This window comes from Bubalus bubalis, chromosome 6, assembly GCF_019923935.1.
Source record: "Bubalus bubalis isolate 160015118507 breed Murrah chromosome 6, NDDB_SH_1, whole genome shotgun sequence".
Classification (NCBI taxonomy): Eukaryota; Metazoa; Chordata; class Mammalia; order Artiodactyla; family Bovidae; genus Bubalus; species Bubalus bubalis.
This window is the reverse complement of record NC_059162.1, coordinates 87,073,532-87,099,035: the sequence shown is the minus strand read 5'-3', so window position 1 is coordinate 87,099,035 and position 25,504 is coordinate 87,073,532. Positions and strand designations below refer to the sequence as shown.

Below are 25,504 nucleotides of genomic sequence, written 5' to 3'. Positions count from 1 at the left end.
GAGATGAATCTGAAGTTCCTGAAGTTTCAGACCTTACATTCTAGTAAGTCAATAAATGAATTAATATATACTGTATTGTCAGGTAGCAATAGCATTAGGAAGACAGAATAAGAAGGATAAGGGGATACAGCAGGGCAGAGAGGCACAGACTATTTTAGATAGGGTGGTTCAGGGAAGACCTAACCAGAAACCAAATTTAAAATCATAAATTCTGAAGGTCAGTGAGGGTAAAAAGTATTGATAATCTGGGATGTGGGAGGATATCAGAAGTTCCATTAAAAAAGTGGGATTTCAGTGTGTCTTGCGTGGAAAGTACACACACTACACAAATGAAGGCAGGACAGCTGGAATGGGCAGGGTATACCCAGCTACCAAAAAACTATGAAACTATAAACTGTATTGGTCTAATTAAAGATTACACAAATCAGAAGGCTTTAAACAAAGAGCTTAGTATTAGTACAGCACTGAACAAATGGTAAGGCCTCTAGAAATATCTGTTTATGATATAATGATGATTCATTCTTTCAATCTGTCTCTGTATTCCAAGCATTGTTCTAAGCAGGAGGGACAAAACAATTAACAATGAACATGGAGCCTATATTTATCATTGGGGTGGGGAGAGGGGAGACAAAACACCAATAAAAATATAGTATTTTCAGTGGTAAAAAGTTCTGTAAGATATATAAAATACAGGGTAAGAGAATGAGAGGGAGGAGATATGTGAGCTATTGTAGACACAGGGTAGAGAAAGAAGGCGTCTAATCTCCCTTGAGCAGAACTGAAAAAGAAGAGGAAGTGAGATTCACCAAAATCCAGTGGGGAAAAGCATTCAAGGCTGTGTGAAAAGTCAGTCAAGGCCCAGAGTGTTAAGTGTGAAAAGTAACGGGTCAAGACTGCGTTCTCTGGAATTGCCTCCACCTAATGTGACCTGGAACCAGCTCTGTTCCCTCTCTCAACCTCCTTTCTCTCATCTGTAAAATGAGGACAAGGCTGTCAAAGAGGACTAGAGATAAATACAATGTGGGGCATTTAGTACATATTCAATGATACTGGTTACTATTTTAATAAAATAGCCCCCTAAACAGGGAGTCAACTGCATGCGCTTTTATGGAAAGGATCTTCTAGCTACAAACAAATCTAGCGAGGCTTTTTTTATCTTTAAAACTTGAACTCTTCCATTTTTTTTTTAACACCGCCTCCAGTCTCTAAATACTCCATTCTATTTCTGAAGAGAATAGGTTTGAGTTCCTGTTCAAAACATTTCTGTTTGCTTTCATACTGTTCGGCTAAATCATCATACTGAAACAGCAATATTTAACTGGTTTCATGAACTAAGGCTATGATATTAGGAAACTATTGCCATATAATTTATGCTACCCATATAAATTATTCTGCCTGTAAATCCAAAATTCAAAGTAACAAGTGAAATTTGATTAAAGTTACATTAAATTCTTTGATAATTTACATAGACACTTTTGATTTAGTCATTATTTTGAAGTACTTCAATTTGGCCATTCAATGCTCTTATTTCCAAAAACAAAATTAGATACCAAGGGAGATTTAATTTAATTTGTCTGTTTTAAGTGTGAACTAGGCAATGTAGAATAACGGAAAGAGTGATTTACAGAGTTCAGACTTGCGTTGAAGTCCTTCTTTTGTCAACAACTGGTCTGTATAATCCAAGGCAGCTCCCTAACCCTCTCCTGACCTCAAGCTCATTCTATCAAAGAGAGAAAATACCACCTGCCTAGTTTACAGGATTGTTCTGAGCAATAAGATACAGAAAAGCTCTCTGTAAACAATAAAACACTATGTAAATGTCAGGAGTGGTTCCTTATAGGTATTCTTTTACTTTGATACCACCCTCACTTAGCATTTTCCCAACCTCAATCATTTGCAAAATAACCAAGAGTTAAGAGCAAGAAAAAAAAATTTTTTTTTTCTTTTTGAATAGGCCTTTCTTTAGATGTCAAAATGCTTAATATTATGTGGGTAAAATGAAAGTTACTGATTTAACAAGCCTGGTTTTTTCCTTTGATAATCTTCCTAGGTCAGAACAGAAGCCCTCTGTAAAGATGGCTCTACACAATTTTATAGCTCCTGAAGCAGTAACAATCATGAATGTTTGATGTCTTAATTAAACTATTACGAAAAATGCAAATCACTTTCACAGCACTTAAGCTAATAAGGTGGGAAGTTTTTTGGCTTGTTCCCCATCCCTCACTAAGTAATTCAAATAAAAGGTACTGACAATTTAGAGGGTAAACTGAATATATAAAAAAATTCCTATATTCTGATAAAGGAATTATTAACACATTATGTCACAGGTTCAAAGTCAAAAGCACTTAAGGCAGATTTTTAGAATAGCTTCTGAAATCAAGCCACATTAAATGATACTATCCTTGTCACCAAAGTTTTCTCTTTGTACTTCAAAGTACACCATAAACTAAGATAGACATTCTTCCCCTCTTCCAGTTCAGTAGTGTTTTCTATATCTTCCTAACATTGTCCTACAAAACTGCTTTTTAAGGTAATGATTTATCCCTTTTCTTTTAGGACCACAGACTCTAATAAAATAACAGACAGATGGGTTAAGACAGCTATAGATGACAACATTTCCCAAAACTTTCAAACGGTTTCACTATGAGAAACCAAGTCTTGCCTACTGAAATGTATTAATATGTTAAAGCTCTCTAGAACACTAGGACTGTAAAATAAAAAATTCTGCATAGGCACACGTACATACTTTAGAGTAGCATAAGCTTTAAAATAGCATCTAAAATACAATTTTTCCTTACCACTGATCCAAAATATAATTCCTAATTTTCAAATAGCGTTCTGGTGTTTTAGCTTGGCGCCCCTCAAAAAACTCAGGAATTGCTTGTTTTTCTTCTTCTTGAATGATATTTCTATCAACTTCTATTTCTTGTTCTGGTGGCTTAAGCTCTTCTTCCTCTTGGCTCTCCTCCTCCATTTGGCAGGAGGAATGAAAAAGCAATTCATTATCACTCAAGTCTTTCTGAACTTCACAAGGCTCTGGAGAAGGCAACTGTCTGGCATCATCTGTTATTCCATTCCCATGATGTTTATCACAGTTCTTCATCAGCTTATCACATTTCTGATCATTTAATTCAACTAATTTTTGGTCACTGGTATTGTAATTTTCAGTCCAAAGTCTAATTCCTGAGCTTGAAAGTGCTTCCATCTCACCTTGCTTTATATTCTGAAGATAATCCTTGGAAGATTTAGAAATGGGATCTTCTTGGCTGTCAGAAACCAGTGCTTTACTGGTTTCAGGTCTTTTATTATTAGAGATGTCTAACAAGAGAACACTGCTAAGATCCTTTTGGGGAACTTGAGAAGTCAATTCATCAGTCTCATCTGTGATGTCTACTTCTTCATCATCGGATAACTTTTCAATTTTTACAGCATTCAAGTTGGGATCAGCACGTCCCCTTAAACCTGATGGTGTCCATGCCTTTGTCCCTTCATCTTCATTTTTCATCTGGAAGCCACTGCTATTCTTCTGATTTGGTGTTTCCTTTTCTGGACCATCTAATTTTACCTTATTAAAAATCAAGATAAAATCTCCATAATATTAACATTTTAAAAATGCAATCATTGGCACACACAAAAAATAAGATACAAAGTTATTAAACTGAGTACATGTCAATGGTATATCTTTACTGTGCTTTTTTCTGAAGGGTTTACAACTACATTTTAAATGTAAAAGATCATCACTTCAAATTTCCATATTTGACTCATTCATGGTCTGGTGACTTTTATTAATCAAATAATGATGACCTACTATTTAATTTTCAGTACGAAGCTTAAAATGGGAATCTGGCTCAGATCAACCATAGAGAATTAACCAAAAACCATCATACAAGTATATTTAAGATAATGTGAAGGCTTATTTCTCAGAATATCTGATACCTCAGCAGATCATTTTCTATAATGCTAAAAACTCCTTTTAGTTAAAGGAGTCTATCTCACATATATTTACTGAGTAAATTAAAATCATCTTTCATTTAAATATAAAAACAAGAGAAACAAACTGGCTTTTGCACATTCATTTAATGTAGCTATAATATTATAGAGCTTATAATTTAAGACATGAAACTATCATATCTGCTATTATAAACATAAATATGTTGTAATGCAATAGGAAAAGAAAATGAATGCTAACGAGTATGTATGATTTGAAATAAAATCTTTGTTACATATAATTTTGAAAAATCTTGCAAATGACTAACACATCCAAGACATAACAGCTCCTGAAAAGAGATTATGTATAGATCCTTTATCACAACAGACTCTGAGAATACTGCATTGTAGTTAACTGGCTTACTATGTAGAGGAAAAGGAAAGGGTAGCAGGAGGGAAAATGAAATTTGGACATTTAGCTTGAAATGGCCTTTAACAATCTATTTATTTGAAGTCTCTCATTTTTAGCTTAAAATTTCTGACAAAATTTTGCACTGTATTTCATTATATATTAATATTTTTTTTAATATTAAAATGTACCCTTTCATCTCAAGCCTCTGAGTAAAACTGGCATTGCAAGAAGTCCTGCACACACCAGCACGGCTAAGAATAACTAAATGAGGCTTATTCTGTCTCGTAATACCTTGACCTTAGTAGGCTGTCTGGAAAATGCTTTTGCTGATTAAAAGAGGGAGCAGACTGATTGATTTATAATAAATTCATTCCATTACTTACTTCCTATGACCAAATGACACTAAATTAGATAAGTCTTGTATATAGGGTAAATCTTTGAACAACAGGGGGTTAGGAGCACCAACCCTCCATACAGTTGAAAATCTGCATATAACTTAAAGCTGGCCTTCCCTTTATGCAGTTCCTTAGCATCTGCAGTTCCACATCTGCAATTGCACCTCAGTGGATTGTGCAGTGCTGTATTACTGACTATTGAAAATAATCTACATATAAGTGGATCAGCTCAGTTCAAGCCTGTTTTGTTCAAGGGTCAACCCAATTTACATGAAAAGAAAGCACCAAATTTCACTTAAGACACTTTCAAATTCTATATAATTATGCTTCCAGTACTCAAGCAGAACATATTAGAAAAATTCTAAATATCAGAACTACATGGTTGAATACAACACAAATTACTTTCAAGACTAAGGAACTAGACTGTAACTGTACATTTTTGAACACTGCAATTTATTAGAGTTTTCAGACAGTTCTTCATAATAATTGTACAAGTTTCATTGCTATTAAAAAGATTTTGGAATCATGTTAGCATTTTTGGCCCCTAAGCTCTAATAATTCTTAAAAGTTTAATGCAAATATTTAAAAAGGAAAAAAATTTTCCAGGAAGCAATGACCTCTAAGGTTTTCTCTTTGGAATACTATTTGCTTTATAGGATGTTTTTGAGCAACTAATAATTTGCCCTATTTAACTGCATGAAATTAAGTGGAGTAATATAATAATACCAATTTAACAGCAATACTCAATACATTGAAGATATGCCTTGAGATTTTTGAAGACAAACATTTATAGGGTACTTTATGGGTATAAAATATTTTCACTATAAACACTTTGAACATTAAGACTTTAATGCCAGGTGGCACCAGTGGAAAAGAACTCTCCTGCCAATGCAGGAGATGTAAGAAACATGGGTTCAATCCCTGGGTTGGGAAGATCCCCTGGAGGAACCCACTCCAGTATTCTTGCCTGGAGAATCCCCACAGACAGAGGAGCCTGGCGGACTACAGTTTATAGGGTCACAAAGAGTTGGACATGACTGAAGAGACTTAGCATGTATGCAAGCATGCCTGAATTAAAGAACTATTTATGCTTATTAATTTTATTTATTTTAAATATGATCACTAGGATATTTTTATCCTGCTTACCTTATTTTTAAAGTACTGTCTCGCATAACTCTTCACTTGTAAAACAGTGCGACTTTCAATTAGCTTTGCAATTTTGGTCCACCTTCGGCCAAATTTAGCCTATGTTATCAAAATGGAAAGGAAATGGTTTTTGATTAGCTTAATTAACATTCCAAATTACTGCCATATTAAAAAAAAACTAAAATGATCTATTTTTGTTTTCTAAAACACACAAGTCTCATATATAGTTAAGACTCTTAAAATCAAAGCCCACGATCTTCTCTTTGAATCTTGACTTCTGAAAGCAGACCAAGATGATTTAGAAATTTCTTTTTATAGCTACCTAAATGAAGATCCATCACTTCTATGTACTCCTACAGTATGTATTAGTATTTTACATTATGATGTTCCAAAATTAAGGATAACTCAACAAAAAAGTGCATTGAAAGGGAGGTGGGTTGTATTTTCTATTTTCCAATTATAGAATCAATTGACTATGTTCCAACACTAATTTCAAAAAAATTTTCTTACTCAAATTCCATAGTAAAACATCCATTACATATTCAAACTTTTACACTGTTCAGATATCACAGTAAACTGACTTAAAAGATTGAATCACAAATAAAGTGACCTCCAACCAACACCTCCCTTCATTGTCAAAGGCTGTGTACCTACTAACATCGAAGCTGTGAAGGGAAAAACTGAGAACTTGAAGGAGCTCTGGTGTGTTTTCAAGTACAGACATGAATGCAGTATAATTTTAAAGCTAAAAGTATTTTTAATTATCAAGTCTATCATTTGATACATAAATCTCCTACATTAACTCTAACACAAGATACTCTCCATTTCCCAAAGAAGCTCAACAATCCTTTTTTAGATTTCCTAAAACTATTTAAAGAAAAAAAAAAAAAATACAACAACTCAGAGAAGTTGATCTCAGGGCCAGATTTACATGCCAGAGAGTCATGACTAATGGCAAGAAATTATCCTGACCTAAATGATAAATCTTAACTTACATACTTATTTCTGGTTTTCAATAGAAAATCTGACATATGGACAATTTATTAAAACTGAAAGCACTTCTGAGAAAATCAGTAAGTATAAATTAATAACTTATGATAGTTCTTAACTAATACCTGAGATCAACTTCCTGAAGATTTAGTTATCTGCACTATGTGCTAAGGGCTTCCCAAGGTGGCGCAGTGGTAAACAATCTGCTTGCCAATGCAGGAGGTACAAGAGAAGCAGATTTGATCCCTGGGTCAGGAAGAGCTCCTGGAGTAGGAAACGGCAACCTGCTCCAGTACTGTTGCCTGAAAAATCCCATGGACAGAGAAGCTTGGCTGGCTACAGTCCATAGGGTCGCAAAGAGTCAGACACAGCTGAGTGACTGAGCACACGCACTGTGTAATGAAGGCAAATACATAATCTGGTAGCATGGAGCACCTCTGGAAACAGGAAAGATCTGGATAAATGTGACTAGTTAAGATTCTAGGGGCTTGGGCACTATGAAAATTGGAGAGGGGGACACTACCAAGAGAAGCAAAGAAAACATTCACCAATTTAAAAACAGAGCAAAGGGACAAGAAGGAAAAAATCTTCCATCATTCAGTACCATGTAATTTCCTACTCTCAAGCCTGAGAGAATTCAGATTATAAGCAAATGATACTAATGGGTTATACAGGCTGAGAATACAACCAATGGTTCCATGTATTTTCGTGGGAAAATATTTTAGGTTTAAAATATCTCTTTATATATACACAGATAGATACAGATATCTACACATGTACCTAAATAAAGACATTTGCTTTTATAGGGACAAATTATCTCTGGAAGGATTCACAAGAACAGGTGACAGGCAAAGAAAACTAAAGGTTGAGACAGGAGTCAGAAGGAGACTTAACACTCTACAACTTCAGGTGCCATCTGAGTTCTGAACCATGGAGCTGAGCCTCTATAACTACCACCAATGGCAACAATAACAACCCCCAAATTCACAATCCATTTGTGTGTACATTCTGATCTTTGGTAATGGACAAAACACCAAAGTTGTCAGCAATCTTAAATATACGACTGGTTAATTAGATTATATAAATGATAATCACATGACAGACTAAAATATCAGTATAAAAAGCATCAAAAGTAAAGGAGAAAAATCTCAGGAGGAGATATAACCCTCAAAATAGCTTCTGTAGTTATGCTAACTATGTTTCAATTTGCATTCATGAATCCTACATAATATTACATAAATATTCTACATATACATTTAATATATAAATATATATAATTTCAAAATTAATTAATATTGGGTAATATATACCTTAAAGAAAAAAATATAATCTACTATAGACAATTAAAAAAATTCCTGCAAATATTTTAAGTTTCATTATATTAAGGCACTTTCTCATAATTAGAAACTTGTGTACATTTTTTTTTTTCCATTATGCAACTGTGGACATTTAAATAGATCTCAGTGAAACATTCATGCAAAAGGAATGCTTCTGGTCTTTAACTATATCCACTAAAATATTTAGATTGTGTGCACAAATGCCAAAATCGGAATTGAAAAAAAACTCAGCTGATCACCTGACTGTTCCAAATACACAAGTTTTTCCCCAAGAGAAAAGATCAGGTAATTAAATAAGTTTGCCTTTCAATACAGGTGGTTGGTAAAACGTATAAAGACACAGTACAATTTCTTGGGTTTTGTTAGTACCAAAAAAGGGGTGAAAAACTACCTAAAATATTGAGTCAAATCTATCAATATTTTAATATTTTAGTAAGTTAAGTATGAGTTAAAAGGAATTCTCTCATACTACACTACAAACATAATCATTCTAACTAACTACATCCTTTAACTACAGAAAAACTATAAGTGTGATTACCGTAATTAAAATGAAATTTTCGGTCTCAATTAATTTAACCTTATAATTCTATCAATATTTGCTTCTAGAATTATTTCACTATAAATTAAAAATTGCTCTATTTACCAGCCCTTGTTCAAACAGCTCTTTTTCTTCTATCGTCCACTTTACTGAGTAACTGGCTGGTTTTGTAGGAGAGTGTACCCTGAGGGGAAAAAGAGGAATTGCAAAAAAATTTCTGAAATGGAACATTCCATATTTATGCAGCTAAAGGTTATAGACAGCCATGGGCTAAACTTAATACTTTTTGAGTCTAAGAATTAAAAAGAAGAGAAGAAAAAGCAGGCCGCAGCCTCCACCTGGGGGACCAGATTTACCCTGTCTTATATACTTCTCTAGCTCAGGACAGGAGCCCCCAAAGACATAATAATCCTTGGGTCTGAGTGAAGATAACACTAAAAGACATCAAAGGAAATAACAAATAGGCTTCCTTAGATTGGACACAAAGCAGCAAATGTTAATACATCTCCAAAACCTGAGAGGCTTGTCAGAGATAAAACTGGCTCTAGAAATATCATCCGATTCTTCTATGTAAATCTATGTAAATATCAAGCTGGAAAAGAGGTAAAAGTACTATGACATTATAATTATTGCTTTTGAAATGCAGGACATTAAGAAATTAAAAATAAAATTGAGATGAAGCCAGCTAATTTGATTGACGTGAACCATTAATCTTTCCTTTAACTTCATTTTTTAGTTGTTGTTGCTTGTTCAGCAAAATGCAAAAGCCAAAGTCTGTTCAGTGCTCAAACTCTTGGTAATTACAAGTCTACCCTCTAAGGGATTATAAACATGCAAGCTTAGAAACACTGAATAACATCAAACCTTCTTCAATTACAGGGAAAGGATGTTTATAAAACAGTTAATACTTAACTTCTCTAGATAATTTTTAAAAACTACAAATTTAAATTAAAGGTTTATTTGAAACAACTGAAAATTAACTGACAGGGGCAACAGAAATCAAGTCAATCCATAATATATTAGAGGGCAGCTTAAAAAAATTTCCCCACAAACCCCTAGAAAACCACCTTTTCCATAGTTTAATAAAATTGCCTATGTAGGGCCATAAAGATTCTGACAAATAAATAATATAAAATTATCTTGTAACATTCCAACATTTGTACAAGAAAACTTGATTTTATATTTGTGTAAACCAAAGGTCAAGAGGATTTTTCCACAGGCCAATTATAACTTGTTTAATTTTCCCATAATTTTTAACTAATCAAAAAGAGTTTAAAGTATAAAACATAAGTACATACATGATTTTTGCTGTTTTCTGCAGACTGCACCACATGAAAAAAGAAAATAAGGAAGCTTGTGAAGTTTTTAAAAATACAATTCAGGCTTTTAAAAGTATTATAAATTGATTGTACCTCTTCAAGTATTTTTTATCATCTTCCTTTTGATCAAGCCAGAATTTTCCTGGAAGTGACTTACTGGATAAGTAATACCTGTATAATTATTAAAGAAACTTTTAAAACAATAATAAAGTCCTATAAATTCTTATGCAATTTGTATAAAGCAGGCACTCACATATCCTGAAAGTCACACTTAAATTCAAGTGAAACCAATTCTTCTCAAAAAATTTTCCAGGTGTGTAATAACAAAAATGTTTCTATCTTACAGGGTTTTGTCTGGATTAAATATTACATGTGAAGTCACACATACACAGTATCTGCACAAAATGTATACTACCTAAATGGTAGTTTCTCTTTCTTCCCTGTTAGAAGTGGCTAAGAAAAGATATATCCTCAATGTTTTATTTAAATCTTTTTTTCCTAACACATATGGAGAACTAACAGATGAATCTGATTGGTCATCCAGGATAATTCAGGAGTATCTGCTTTCATGTTTCTGAAGGTAACAGAGAAGAGTTTAGGGTTGCTCTCTACCCTAACAAATATAACGAACGCTTGGGTCAAATCTACCTCTCAGACTGATTAAACCTAACCTATACTGTTATACTTTTAGATTCTTCACTTAACAGATATTGACTATGTATCATGTACATGAGGCATCATGGCAGATATGAGGTGCTGAAGACAAGGATAGAAGAAAACATTATCCTTGTTTATCGAAGAGCTCACATGGCTTTTACTATCATTACTTTGTTCCCAAGTCTGGAAGTGAACCACTGACTACCTAAATATTCATTAATCTAGAATGAGACTGTTCAACACATTGGCCAATAGCCACATGTGTAGCTACTGAATACCTGAAATGTGGTTAGCACAAACTGAGATGTACTGTAAGTATATAAAATGCACACTGGGTTTCAAAGAGTATAAAGCAAAGAATGCAAAACATCTCAATGTTTACATATTAAATGTTGAACTATATTTTAAATATACTGGGTCAAATAAAATGTTATTATAATTAATTTTCCCTGTTTTAAACATGGCTACTAGAAAACTGTAAATGACATATGTGACGTGCACTATTTTCTACTGAAAAGCAATGATCCAGGCTATAGCTGTAACGTTTGGGGACAGCTGGTGAGTAAGAAAGCCTAAAAGGGGTTTACCTATGAGAATTAAAGGTACACAGACACCCTGAAAACAACACAGCAATAACTGGGAGTAAAAGGAACAGAAATTCTGTCTTAAAAAGGAGATAAAAATCCATGAAACACAGATGAGTTGAAAACAAACCACTCACTACTTTACTTAGAGTTACATTAATAATTTTTACAAATCAGAAAATCAGAAAACTTTTTATTCAATCCTTTTATTTTACATGTAAAAAAATATATGAGTTCCCCAAAATTTAAGTTGCAAATATCACAAATAGATGAAAGAAACAGGGCAATAAGCCAGTGGCTGAACTGTGAATAAGGACCTACAACTTCTGGGAGGAAAAAATCTTCATTCTATAGTTTTGTGCTTTTTACTTAGATTGCTCCCAATAACACCTATAAATTGGTAGAGTAAGAACCGAGAACTTTTACATATTCTAATTTTGTGTCTTTGGACAAAGTAATATCTCATACAACTGAAAATGGAGGTCTGGACTAGAAAATTTGGACTTAAACTAAGGATTCTAGCTGATTTAAAACACGCTATAGGGAACTCCCTGTTGGTCCATGGTTAGGACTTCACACTTCCCCTAAAGGGGGAATAGGTTCAATCCCTGGTCTGGGAACTAAGATCCCACATGCCATGTGGCATGGCAAAAAGATAACAAAATAAAAACAAAACAACAACAACAAAAAAAACTCTATAATTTCTGTCCAATATTAAGGTAATTAAAAGAGTTGGTTGACAACAGAAACTCAGAAGTATTGGGTCAGATCTCAGACTTAGTGGTAAAACAGAATAGGTAGGTAACATTATATACTAGCATTATATCTAGCAACTAACAGTGGTCTCTTTTGTAAGTTTTGCATTAACGGATTTTTAACCCTGAAATCTTTACTTTCCTCATAGTCAATAAAGGATACTCTTCTTCCAACAACATTTTCTCAATGACAGCTCTGTTCTCTTCACTGATGGTGCTATCCAGAGTCCAAGGCTATTAAAAAAAAGGAAGAATAATTTTTTTTATTTACTGCTTTTTGAAACCAACTACTGTTTTGTTAAATGAAAATACACAATAATATGATTACAAATAATAAAGCTACCATTTACTGAGCACACAGACGTATCTTTGGATTCCCATGATAATGCTGAGACAGGCATCACTACTTCACAGATGCATTCATAGAAGCACTCACTAATGCTTCAAGCGGGAAAGAAGAGACTTGAGCCTTAGATTCCTAGGCTCTGGCTCCTAGTCATGATAAAGTAATAATGGTTATCCTGTATGAGGATCTATTAAGATACTATTAAGATTTTGCTAGATACCTCACCTATTAATATTTCCAAAACTCACCACAATTCCTTTTTTCCCCTTAAGCCACAATCTTTGCATACTTCTTTTTAACTCTTAAAACGTAAACATTTTCAGCCAAGTCTCTTTTCCAAGCTCTATTTAGACTGTTATAACTAACTACCCACTCAAAATTTCCACTTGGATACCTAATAGGCTTCTTAAACTTCACATATTCAAAACAAAATTTAACAAAGCAGAACCTTCACCAGCTTCTCTCCTGCCCTCCCAGTTTTGTAAGCAGCATTACTTACTAGTCACCAAGCTGCTCTAACCTGAAACCCAGGAATCATCCTGGATTCTTTCCTTTTCCCTCAATCCCCAAACCCAATATAACAAGCATTTCTACCACCAAAACATAATTCAAATCTGTCAACTTCTGCCACAACCTGAGGCCAAGCCATCACCAAATCTTGCTTAGGTCCCTACAAACGTTTCCTAACTAGCCTTTCTCGTTTTCTCCCTGCCTCCTGTTGGTGTGGCAGGGCCATCATTTGCCTCCCCAACCTGTCAGAGCTCTCACCTCTCCCCCTTCCCTACTATATTCTAGATACTGGACTTCAACAACAGCCTTCGTGCTGCTGTTCTTTCTGCATATAGTATTTTTCCTCTACTCTTCACATTCCTACTCCTATTTTCAACTTAAATGTCACCTTCTCAGTTTCCCTCACCATGTCTGTCTTGATTATGGTTGTATTCCCCAAAACCTGGCCTGGTGTGTGGCACATAGTAAGTACTCAATAGCTGTTGTTCAGTCACTAAGTTGTGTGTGACTCTTTTGTGAACCCATGGACTGCAGCCCACCGGGCTCCTCTGTCCATGGGCTTTCCCAAGCAAGAATACTGGAGTGGGTCGCCATTTCCTCCTCCAGGGGATCTTCCTGTCCAGGGATCGAACCCGCATCTTCTACAATGGCAGGGGGTTCTTTACTGAGTCACCAGGGAAGCCCAAGTACTCGATAAATAACTGTTAAATGAAGAAATGAACAGCGTAACAATCCCCATATTTTAGATGAAGAAACTGCAGTTCCTAAATCTGATAAGTGGTAGAGCACCAATTTGTACCTAAATCTAGCTGGCAACAAAGTTGTTTCCCAGAAGTCCATTTTTTTTTTAAGTCAAAAGAAAAAAGAATACCTTCTATTTTTAAGTTAACAAAAAGGTTTCACTATATTACCTCTGTGACCACTGAGAACTACCACCAAGTTAAAAAAAAAAAAGAGATACTCTGGGCACTGAGTAATAGCTTAATATACCTGATATTTCCATAAAATACTTACAATAAGACCATTCTCAGTTCTCCATGATGAATCAAGATAATGATCTTGTAAAACAGATGCTGTATTTTCATCACTTCTGTAATAATTGAGAAAATAGGTATGACAGTGAAATTATACCAGTTAATGAACATAATTTACACAGCACAGTGACTGACAGGTTTCATATGTTAAACAAATATTTAGTTCCTTTCTCCATCCTATTTCAACTGCCAAATATAAAGTTTGTTTACTCCTCTGTTTCCCAAGAATAAACAACTCCATGAGGAAAAAACTACCTCCAAACAGCAACCACACACAACATGTTCTGTGGCTATGAACCAACGCTTCAGATTTCTTTTGATGAATACACACATCTATACAGGAGTTCAACTTTATGACTCATTTGGTTATATCTAAAGCATAAAAGCCACCCATTAATAGTACCACTCTCAAAATGGAAGAAAAAGCAAGACAAAATACAAGAAACAAAAGAAAATACTTGAAGGAGGACAGAACAGTGAAGAGATCTAAGAAATCTGATGTTTTAACTCACATAACAAAAATTAATGAGTTATCTGAGGGCTTTTCTATGTCCATGAGGGATTCAACTTCGTTAATTCTCAGCCTTTTAACTACTTAGAACTCTCTGAAGTCACACTTAAGAGAGTCATAGTTACTTCCACTGTTAAATGGGGAAACAATGGGAACAGTGAGAGACTTAATTTTGGGGGGGCTCCAAAATCACTGCAGATTGTGACTGCAGCCATGAAATTAAAAGACGCTTGCTCCTTGGAAGAAAAGCTATGACCAACCTAGACAGCATATTAAAAAGCAGAGACATTACTTTGCCAAAAAGTTCCATCTAGTCAAAGCTTTGATTTTTCCAGTAGTCATGAATGGATTTGAGAGTTGGACTATGAAGAAAGCGGAGCGCCAAAGAATTGATGCTTTTGAACTGCGGTATTGGAGAAAACTCTTGAGAGTCCCTTGGACTGCAAGGAGCTCCAACCAGTCCATCCTAAAGAAATCAGTCCTGAATATTTATTGGAAGGATGGATGCTGAAGCTGAAACTCCAATACTCTGGCCACCTGATGTGAAGAGCTGACTCACTGGAAAAGACCCTGTTGCTGGGAAAGATTGAAGGCAGGAGGAGAAGGGGATGACAGAGGATGAGATGGTTGGATGGCATCACCGATTCGATGGACATGAGTTTGAGTAAGCTCCAGGAGTTGGTGACAGGGAATCCTGGCATGCTACAGTCCCTGGGGTAACAAAGAGTCAGACTCGACTGAGCGACTGAACTGAACTGAAAGTCACAGTGTTCACTTCATATGAGGAGGCCCAATCTGTGATATGATTTAAAATTTGCTTCTATACGTTTTGAAGTTATAAAAGTTTTCTAGTTAGTGACTTTTCCCAGTCTATACTTCTTAGAAACTGCTATACCTCTTAGAAACTGCTATAATATAAAGTTTATTGTCTGTCTCATCCAATAAGAATGTGAGTTCCATAAGAGCAAGAACTTAGTTTGGATGAGTGCTATAAACCCAGAGCTAGGCATATAAATGATAATCAATATTTGTTGAATGACTGAATGAACAGGTAGGTGGGGTATGGATCAGACAGGTCTCTAGGGAGTTGGGAGTACCATCATCAGATCTGGATGTAAGAAAAGACTACTCTAACTTCAGAAAAGACTAGAAGAGGGTCAAAGAGACAGGAAGCAGTTAAGAGGGAGTGATTACATAGATACTAGAGAGAAGTGACAGTAGACCTAAAGCCTTAGACCTGAAGCACAAGCAATGTGAATAGGAAGAAGTGAACACATCTGAGAGAATACTCAGAATCAACAGACTCTCTGATAGGAGAGAGGTAAGGAAAAAGGTTAAAATCTAGATCTCTTCCCTGTATGAGTGGGTGGATGGTGCCATTTATTGAACTAGGGAACTTGAAGAGGCAGGTTGGGTAAGGAAAGTTTCTATAAAGTGCGATTGAGGAGCTTGTGGCTCACCCAAGGGCAAATAGATTCAGGAAAATGGATAAATGGATCTGATGATCATGAGAGAGATTTGAGTTGGTGACAGATTTGGGCAATATCAGCCTGTTATTAGATGGAATTTAAGATTAACTGTCATTTGTGTGGGTCAAAATTGGTGGAACATTGGGAAAATTTCATATGGTCCAACTTAACAGAAATTTAAGCCTTGAGAGATGGACTGTATGGTCAGTAAGAAGTCTTATGACAAAAATTCCTTGGAAATACTGTGATTTAGAGAACAAGTAGAAGAAACAGAGGATAAGAAAGAATGGTAGAAGGAAAACAAAACATTTTAATGCATCTTCTAACCTTGGTAACCAGCACTTACCAAGGACTTAAAAGTGTGTTTTCAATTAATCCTCAAGATGTCATGATCAGCTATAACTGAACAATTCAGAGGGGCATCTAAGTGTTTACTCACACCAAATTCCACACGATTAGAGTACCAACACTAGGGAACAACTGTCACTAGACTGTACTGTTCATGATGCTCTACAGAATTGTGTGAGACAATGACGATGACCACCAGAAACCAACAACCGGTTACTGGTTTCATGAGACTAATGTGACGACAAGTGCCACCAGTAGACTTTGGGCTCAAACAGAGTAATAAGAGAAAGGAAAGAAAAAAGAAAAACAGAAATAAAACACAATCATAAAAATAAAGAAAAACCTATGGAAAAAGGGGAAGAGTCAGTGCTCTCAGATAATCTTTGGAGTTTCCAAAGGCAGCTCATCTCTCTTGAACTTCAGATAAGAATCCCTCACACTTATTTCATACACTTATTGTGGAAAGTAAATCAAACCATGCATGCAAAAGCACTTGGTCAAGATTAACTTGATCTACACAAATGTGAAAGATTGTTATCAAAGGCTTTCTGTTCATTTGTATAGACTTGTACTGTTTTGCCTAAACATTTGAAGGAGACTTAGTTACTTTATAGTGTTTTAAGTTCAGGAAAACTAAACGGCTCTGTTTCAGTCCCTCATGGGCAGGGTTGGTACTCTTCTTCACAATTTACAAAGATGATATTATTAGGTTGGATCATGTGAAATTGTTATTTTACAGGTCAAAAATGGTCTAAGCCTCACAATTTTACCTGGCTCAATGTAGAGACTTCTAATGAATTTGTTCATAGTTATAAGCAACACAGCTGGCTGAGTTGAGAACTGAGGTCTTCTGATCCTGACCAGTCTAAGCCTCTTCTATTACTAAAAGACAATTCTGAAAGCACATCTTTAAAACCGCATGTATCAATTTCTTTTTCTCTGCAAGCAAGGAGTCAAACAGCTAGATATCTCAAGCTGGAGGCTGCTTTTTAAAAGTCACACTGCCCTGCTCTGCAGGAACTGGTACCAAATGGTGACCTCTCTCTGGGTCCTCAAAATACTATCCGTGGTGGGAAGGTAAAGAACACACTTTCAGAGCACCTCTCTTATACTAGAGCACATCCCCAAATAATTTCATTTGATCTTCACAATAACCCTATGAGGTACATAAAGTGATAGTCAGCCTACACATGAGTTGTCTGAGGCCCAAAGTCACACTGCTAGTAACTAGCTGGGTCAATACACAGCTGTCAAACTCTTAAGTCCCACCCCTTTCTTTTAGATCACGCTGCCTGTCGGGAAGTTTTTCACAACTATCCCTACGTGGAAGAGGAAACCAGAGGCTAGTAGAGACAAAACGACATGCCCAAGGTCACACGGCCTGCAAGCGAGGGAACAAGAATACCTAAGCTCGGTTCTGTCCAGGGACCGCCCCTGTTCTAATTATTTTTGGGGCGGTGGCAAGGAGGCGTGTTCTGGGGTGGCAGTAAGGGAAGAAGCAATCTAATTGCTTAAGAGTATGCAATGTGCTAGGCGCGGTCAGCGCCCTCACAGGATCCCGGTAAAAGGGCTGTCCCACGCTAGTCTACGGTACCTGCCCTCTGGGTTCAGGAGGAGCCAACAGACGGGATGGGCGAGGCGCGCCTCAGGCCGGCAGGAGACCCTGGCCCAGCGGATGGTTTTCCACTCCCCCGGCCCTTGCCGGAACCGCGGGCTTTAGAGGGTACCTCCTCAAGGCCGTGTCCCTCCTCGTCTTGTGCAAGCCCAGTCTCTATCGCTCACCCAGACTGTGCCGCCGCTGGCACTATGTCCCCTTCGATATCCACATCCGCCTCTTCAGCCGCCATGATAGGACCTGACCCCAGCCGTCCTCCCGAGAGATCCCGCGAGAGGTGGAGGGCCTGAAGGCGGGGCCATGTACGTCATAGGGCGGAGTCGACGCCTCGGCCAGCTCCTTCCAGGCTGGGGTAGCGGAGTTTGAGAGAAAAGATGTTAAGGAGTTCTGGGGTTCGATCCTTTTGGCTTTTGTTGAAGAGCAGCTCAGTGCTAAAGAATCTGGTTGCGATAGGCCGGTTCGATCCCTACATTGGATCCTCTGGAGTAGGAAACGGCAACCCACTTCAGTATTCTTGCTGAGAAATCCCGTAGACAGAGGAAACTGGCAGGCTACAGTCCGTGGGGTCACCCGAAGTACTCAGGCACAACATAAAGACTAAGCTTCAGCAAAAGCCTTGGCAAGCAGCCCAGGCTTGGGTTTTGAAGAGATTGTGCTCTTGCATAAATTCTTTGGCGCCTCATTTCTCTGATTTGTAAAATGGGGATAATAATAATAATCTGCTGCTGCTTAGTCCCTCAGTTATGTCCGACTCTGCGACCCCATGGACAGAGGAGCCTGGTGGGCCACAGGCAAGAATACTGGAGTGGGTTGCCATGTCCTCCTCCACGGGATCTTTACCGTCTGAGCCACCAGGGAAGAGCTAAAATTTTTATCTAGAGTGCTGAAAATATCAAATTAGACCTACTTTGAACTGTGAAAGTGGCAACAGTGATCCTTACCTGCTGGTTTTCTTTCCTTTGCTTTTTTTCTTTTTTAAGGAATTATTCAGTACTTATTGAAGTGCTGAACATCTGTTTTATCAAAAAAATTAAAGGTATAACATGATTACATATTTTATTTTGTAGAGATCTTTACAATTAATTAAAATATCATTCTCATGACCATTGATCTTCACAATTACACAGTGAGTTAATCAGGACTGATATTATCAGTCACAGTTCTACAGATGAGGAAACTGAGGCTCCAAAAACTGAAATAACTAATGGAAAGGATAGATAGCTGGTCAAAGACAGCTGGGACCAGAATCTAGGCCTTTTGACTCTTTACTGAGTGCTTACCCTCTACACATCATGTAGCTGGAAACTGTGAAAGACAAATGCCATTTCAAAGAATTTATGGTTTCTCAAGAAATTAGATATTGGCCTTATGTATTATTCTCTCTTGGCATCTATCACTTCCATTATTGTAGCTGTTCATTCACTTGTCTGCCTCCACTGTTGGTTGATGAATTCACTAAGGACAAGCACTGTATCTGCTAGTCTTTTCACTAGCCCTTATACTATCATCATTCAACAAAGTGTCTGACACACAGTAGGTTAGGTGCTTGGTAAATATTATACTGATGAATGAGTCAATCAATTCATGGAATGAGTCCTCTTCCGACACTGTTGTGAGTTTTTCCATCTCATTTTTGTTTATGCTCAATCCATAGATTAGCTGTATTATGAATGTGATGGCAGAAGATGGAGGGAAATTTTATCAAAAAGGAAGATCCGGTGTCCAGTGCTCAGAAACTGTATAGTGCCCCATCCTTAGGTCACCCTGCAGATGCTTTGTGGTTATTGTTCAGTCACTCAGACATGTCCAACTCTTTGCGACCTCATGGACTTTTGCATGCCAGGCTTCCCTGTCCTTCACCACATCCTGGAGCTTGCACGAACTCATGTCCGTTGAGTTGGTGATGCATCCAACCATCTCGTCCTCTATTGTCCCCTTCTCCTCCTGCCTTCAATCTTTCCCATCGTCAGGGTCTTTTCTAATGAGACTCTTCACCTCAGGTGGCCAAAGTATTGGAGCTTCAGCTTCAGCATCAGTCCTTCCAATGAATATTCAGGGTGGATTTCCTTTAGGATTGACTGGTTTGATCTCCTTGCAGTCCGAGGGACTCTCAAGAGTCTTCTCCAATACCACAGTTCAAAAGCATCAATTTTTCGGTGTTCAGCCTTCTATGTCCAATTCTCACATCCATACATGACTACTGGAAAAAGCACACCTTTGACTAGATGGACCTTTGTCAGAAAAGTAATGCCTCTGCTTTTTAATATGCTTTCTAGATTTGTCATGGCTTTTCTTCAAAGAGCAAGCGTCTTTTAACTTCATGGCTGCCATCACCATCTGCAGTGATTTTGGAGCCCAAGAAAGTAAAGTCTGTCACTGTTTCCATTATTTCCCCATCTATTTGCTATGAAGTGATGGAACCGGATGCCATGATCTTCGTTTTTTGAATGTTGAGTTTTAGGCCAGCTTTTTCCACTCTCCTCTTCCACCTTCATCAAGAGGTTCTTTAGTTCCTCTTCGCTTTCTGCCGTAAGGGTGGTGTCATCTGCATGTGAGGCTGCTTTACCTGTTGCCAAAGGACTTATCCAATGACCATTTCTAGTGGTAGCTGGCATGCTTGTAACAGAGTAGGCATTCTGAGGTATTTGTTGGATGTGATTTACAGTAAGATAGAAAAATGGTCATACCCAGATAATCAAAAGAATATAGATGCCTTTTATTGATCTTTACTGGAGAAGGCAATGGCACCCCACTCCAGTACTCTTGCCTGGAAAATCCCGTGGACGGAGGAGCCTGGTAGGCTGCAGACCATGGGGTCGCGAAGAGTCGGGCACGACTGAGCGACTTCACTTTCACTTTTCACTTTCATTGGAGAAGGAAATGGCAACCCACTCCAGTGTTCTTGCCTAGAGAATCCCAGGGACGGGGGAGCCTGGTGGGCTGCCGTCTATGGGGTCACACAGAGTCGGACACGACTGAAGCGACTTAGCAGCAGCATTGATCTTTACATAGCAGGCCAGATGGGAACCTTGGATACCCGTGATATCAAATGACACTAGACCGTGACACAGAACACCATGAGAACAGCACCTCTTGCAACAAGGAACTGAAGGCTTTCTGGCCCAGCACCACCATCAGTAGGATTAAAATATATGTGGAAAGAAGGAAAGGACGTCCTGCACAGAACTCAAATATGCCCCAAAGCCTCTAGATGTAAAGGCCTCCTAAATAGGGGGACTAGCCTGAAGCCTCCCTGCACATAACCCATGCTATGCTCCTGCTTTGCTGACTTATGTGAAACAGGCTCTGTGAAGATTTAGCCCAACCCCAAAGAATCCACCTGCAATTCAGGAGCTGCAGGAGACATGACTTTGGTCCATGTGTCCAGAAGATCCCCTGGAGAAGGGCATGGCAACCCACTCCAGTATTCTTGCCTGGAGAATCCCATTGAAAGAGGAGGAACCTGGCGGGCTACAGTCCATAGGGTTGCAAAAAGTCAGACACAACTGAAGCAACTTAGCACTCATGCATGCACCTACAAAGATACAGCTATAACCCCACATATAACCCCAGTGGATTCCTGAGGCCCAGTCCATTATTTAAAATACTTTGTTCTAGAGTTCTGCAAAACAAAACAAAACAAAACAAAACTCTGCAATTTGTTTAATGACCCATTTTCTCACCCATTTGAAACTAGAATAAAAAATTCAGAATTCACAAATAGTTACATTCCTACTGGACTCAGAGAAATGGCATTGAACAAGTTGGACTCATTCATTGGTCTCATAAAATCTATCAAACATGCAATTTCAAGATGATGTAATAAGTTCTATTAATACATTCTCCAGCCTTCTAGGATCACAGGGGAGGCACTTATCCCAGAATAAATACTCTCCTATACCACATTTTTGAGGATATTGATTAGTTAAAATTTGAAAGTATTGTTCTAGAGTCTCAGATCAGATCAGATCAGATCAGTCACTCAGTCATATCCAATTCTTTGCGACCCCATGGATCGCAGCACGCCAGGCCTCCCTGTCCATCACCAACTCCCGGAGTTCACTCAGACTCACGTCCATCAAGTCAGTGATGCCATCCAGCCATCTCATCCTCTGTCATCCCCTTCTCCTCCTGCCCCCAATCCCTCCCAGCATCAGAGTCTTTTCCAATGAGTCAACTCTTCGCATGAGGTGGCCAAAGTACTGGAGTTTCAGCTTTAGCATCATTCCTTCCAAAGAAATCCCAGGGCTGATCTCCTTCAGAATGGACTGGTTGGATCTCCTTGCAGTCCAAGGGACTCTCAAGAGTCTTCTCCAACACCACAGTTCAAAAGCATCAATTCTTCGGCACTCAGCCTTCTTCACAGTCCAACTCTCACATCCATACATGACCACAGGAAAAACCATAGCCTTGACTAGACAAACCTTTGTTGGCAAAGTAATGTCTCTGCTTTTGAATATGCTATCTAGGTTGGTCATAACTTTCCTTCCAAGGAGTAAGCGTCTTTTAATTTCATGGCTGCAGTCACCATCTGCAGTGATTTTGGAGCCCCCCAAAATAAAGTCTGACACTGTTTCCACTGTTTCCCCATCTATTTCCCATGAAGTGATGGGACCGGATGCCATGATCTTCGTTTTCTAAATGTTGAGCTTTAAGCCAACTTTTTCACTCTCCACTTTCACTTTCATCAAGAGGCTTTTCAGTTCCTCTTCACTTTCTGCCATAAGGGTGGTGTCATCTGCATATCTGAGGTTATTGATATTTCTCCCGAAATCTTGATTCCAGCTTGTGCTTCTTCCAGTCCAGCGTTTCTCATGATGTACTCTGCATAGAAGTTAAACAAACAGGGTGACAATATACAGCCTTGACGTACTCCTTTTCCTATTTGGAACCAGTCTGTTGTTCCATGTCCAGTTCTAACTGTTGCTTCCTGACCTGCATACAGATTTCTCAAGAGGCGGATCAGGTGGTCTGGTATTCCCATCTCTTGAAGAATTTCCCACAGTTTATTGTGATCCACATAGTCAAAGGCTTTGGCATAGTCAATAAAGCAGAAATAGATGCTTTTCTGGAACTCTTTTGCTTTTTCCATGATCCAGCCGATGTTGGCAATTTGATCTCTGGTTCCTCTGCCTTTTCTAAAACCAGCTTGAACTTCTCCCAATTTCAGTCTACTATATATCAAACAGGAACATTTGACATTGCAAAATAAAGGATTAGTGAACTTGAGCATATTATCAAAGAACTATCCAAAATGAAACATACAGAGAAATGAAAACACTTTTAAATAAGCAAAAAAGTCAATGAGCTATAGGATAACATCATGCTTAGTTGGGGGCTCTGAAAAATGTATGGTAGGGATCAGGAAAAGTATTTGAAGGAAAAAAAGGAAAAATTTTCCAAATTTCAGGAAAACTATAAACTCACATATCCAAGAAAATCAAATAATTCTAGGTGTTAGAAAACATAAAGAAACTATACTAAGGCCCACTGTAATCAAATTGCTCAAAACCAGTGATAGAAAAGCAAACTTTTCAGACAATAAAGGCACATTCCCTACAAAGGAAAAAACATAAGAATGACAATCAATTTCTTGTCAGAAACAATGGAAGCAGGAAGATAGTAAGCCCACATTTTAAGATTACTGAAAGGAGAAAGGCAACTTAGAGAACTGTATATCTAGTATAAATATCTTTCAAAAATGAAGGCAATGTTAAGCCTTTTTGAGATACAAAATCTGAAAGAACACATCATCAACCTATCTACTACAAAAAATGTTAAAGAAAGAAATGATATAAAGAAATGAAATGCTATGGCAGAAAGAAATGATAGATGGAAATCTGAATCCAAGTAAAAGAAGGAAGAGTACAATGACATGGTAAATGTATAAGATTTTTTTCTTAGTATTGAAACCATTAAGTGTCATTTCAGGGGTCTCTGAAGAGCTCTGATACCATAGTCTTTATGTCTCAGCACAGAGAAGAATTCAGTGAGAGCAAAGTGGTAGATAAAAAGTGATTTACTAGAACAGGAGGCTTGTGAGCCTTACACATGGGTGGCTAGAAATGCCACACCCTAAGAACTTACTGGGCTACAGTTTTACCATCAAAGAAAAAGTAAAGAGAGGCAGAGGACCTTCTTTGTCTTTCTCAACTTTCTTTATCTTTCTTTTTTGGGGTGCTCCAAAATCATTGCAGATGGTGACTGCAGCCATGAAACTGAAAGACGCTTACTCCTTGGAAGAAAAGTTATGACCATCTTAGACAACATATTAAAAAGCAGAGACATTACTTTGTCAACAAAGTCCATCTAGTCAAGGCTATGGTTTTTCCAGTAGTCATGTATGGAGGTGAGAGTTAGACTATAAAGAAAGCTGAGCGTCAAATTGATGCTTTTGAACTGTGGTATCGGAGAAGACTCTTGAGAGTCCCTTGGACTGCAAGGAGATTCAACCAGTCCATGCTAAAGGATATCAACCCAGAACATTCATTGGAAGGACTGATGTTGAAGCTGAAACTCCAATACTTTGGCCACCTGATGTGAAGAACTAACTCATTTGAAAAGACCCTGATGCAGGAAAGATTGAAGGCAGGAGGAGAAGGGGATGACAGAGGATAAGATGAGTAAACTTTGGGAGTTGGTGATGGACAGGGAGGCCTGGTGTGCTGCAGTCCATGGGGTCACAAAGAGTTGGACATGACTGAGTGACTGAACTGAACTGAATGTTTTCATCATCAGCTCCTCCTCCAGGTTGAAAAGGGGAGTTTTCTTGTCCCTTTGTGGTCAAGCTAGGTCCACAAATTACTGTTTTTTATGTGTGTGGAGAGCATGTTTTAGGGATCATTAATGTACTGAGCTCACTGGACAGTATGTGGGTCTCATGCAACCGTTGTTTTATTGTTTGGGGGCATGTCCTGTGCTTCTGTTGCAAGGTTTTGTTGCTACGCAAGCCTGCTTGGTTTTGTGGTTAAATAAATATCCTTTCTTGAGTAATTATTAACTTACAGGGACCTCCTGTATTTTTCTACTTATAATGCCCTAGTGGGATTAACTACTTAATTGCCTCTTTTGTCCCTTCAGTCTGTTCCTATCAGTATTTAAATCTCTTTAAAAGAGAATTGACTGTTTAAACAAAAGTAATTACAATGTTATGTGAGATTAATAGCATATATGTGAGTGAAATATATGAGAACAATAATATAAAGTCTCAAAAGGAAGGGATACAAGTGCAGGCATACCTCAAAGATACTGCATGTTCTATACCAGACCACCACAATAAAGAGAATATTACATGAAGCAAGGACAAACATATTTTGGTTTTCCAGTGCACATAAATTATGTTTATACCATATGGTAGCCTATTAAGTTTGCAATAGCTTTATGTCTAAAAATACATAATTTAAAACATACAAAAAAAACCCTATTACAATAGTAACATCAAAAATCACCAATCACAGATCACTATAATAAATATATAATAATACTGAAAAGTTTGAAATATCATGAGAATTATCAAAATGTGACAGAGAGAAATGAAGTGAGCAAATGTTATTGAAAAATGGTACAGATAGATTTGCTTGACACAGCCTTGACACAAACCCTCAATTTGTA

General features: G+C 37.5%; 1 protein-coding gene across 9 annotated transcripts in view; it reads right to left on the bottom strand.

Annotated features, from left to right (window-relative positions):
* Window positions 1-18,192, bottom strand: part of MYSM1 (Myb like, SWIRM and MPN domains 1) — a 41,925-nt gene extending 23,733 nt beyond the window's left edge. For 3 of the 9 annotated variants that reach the window (XM_006048271.4, XM_044944936.2, XM_044944934.2), the window contains exons 1-8: window positions 18,061-18,191; window positions 13,931-14,006; window positions 12,224-12,294; window positions 10,158-10,235; window positions 10,044-10,067; window positions 8,851-8,929; window positions 5,881-5,979; window positions 2,799-3,565 (exon numbers count right to left, since the gene is read on the bottom strand). In XM_006048271.4, the coding sequence (XP_006048333.3) occupies window positions 2,799-3,565; window positions 5,881-5,979; window positions 8,851-8,929; window positions 10,044-10,067; window positions 10,158-10,235; window positions 12,224-12,294; window positions 13,931-14,006; window positions 18,061-18,125 (1,259 nt within the window). In that variant the 5' untranslated portion in view covers window positions 18,126-18,191. Of the gene's footprint in view, window positions 1-2,798; window positions 3,566-5,880; window positions 5,980-8,850; window positions 8,930-10,043; window positions 10,099-10,157; window positions 10,242-12,223; window positions 12,295-13,930; window positions 14,007-17,872; window positions 18,039-18,060 lie in introns of those variants that run through there. The other 6 variants (XM_044944939.1, XM_044944935.2, XM_044944937.2 and 3 more) reach the window with 6 other exon arrangements.
* Window positions 18,193-25,504: the final 7,312 nt, after the last annotated feature.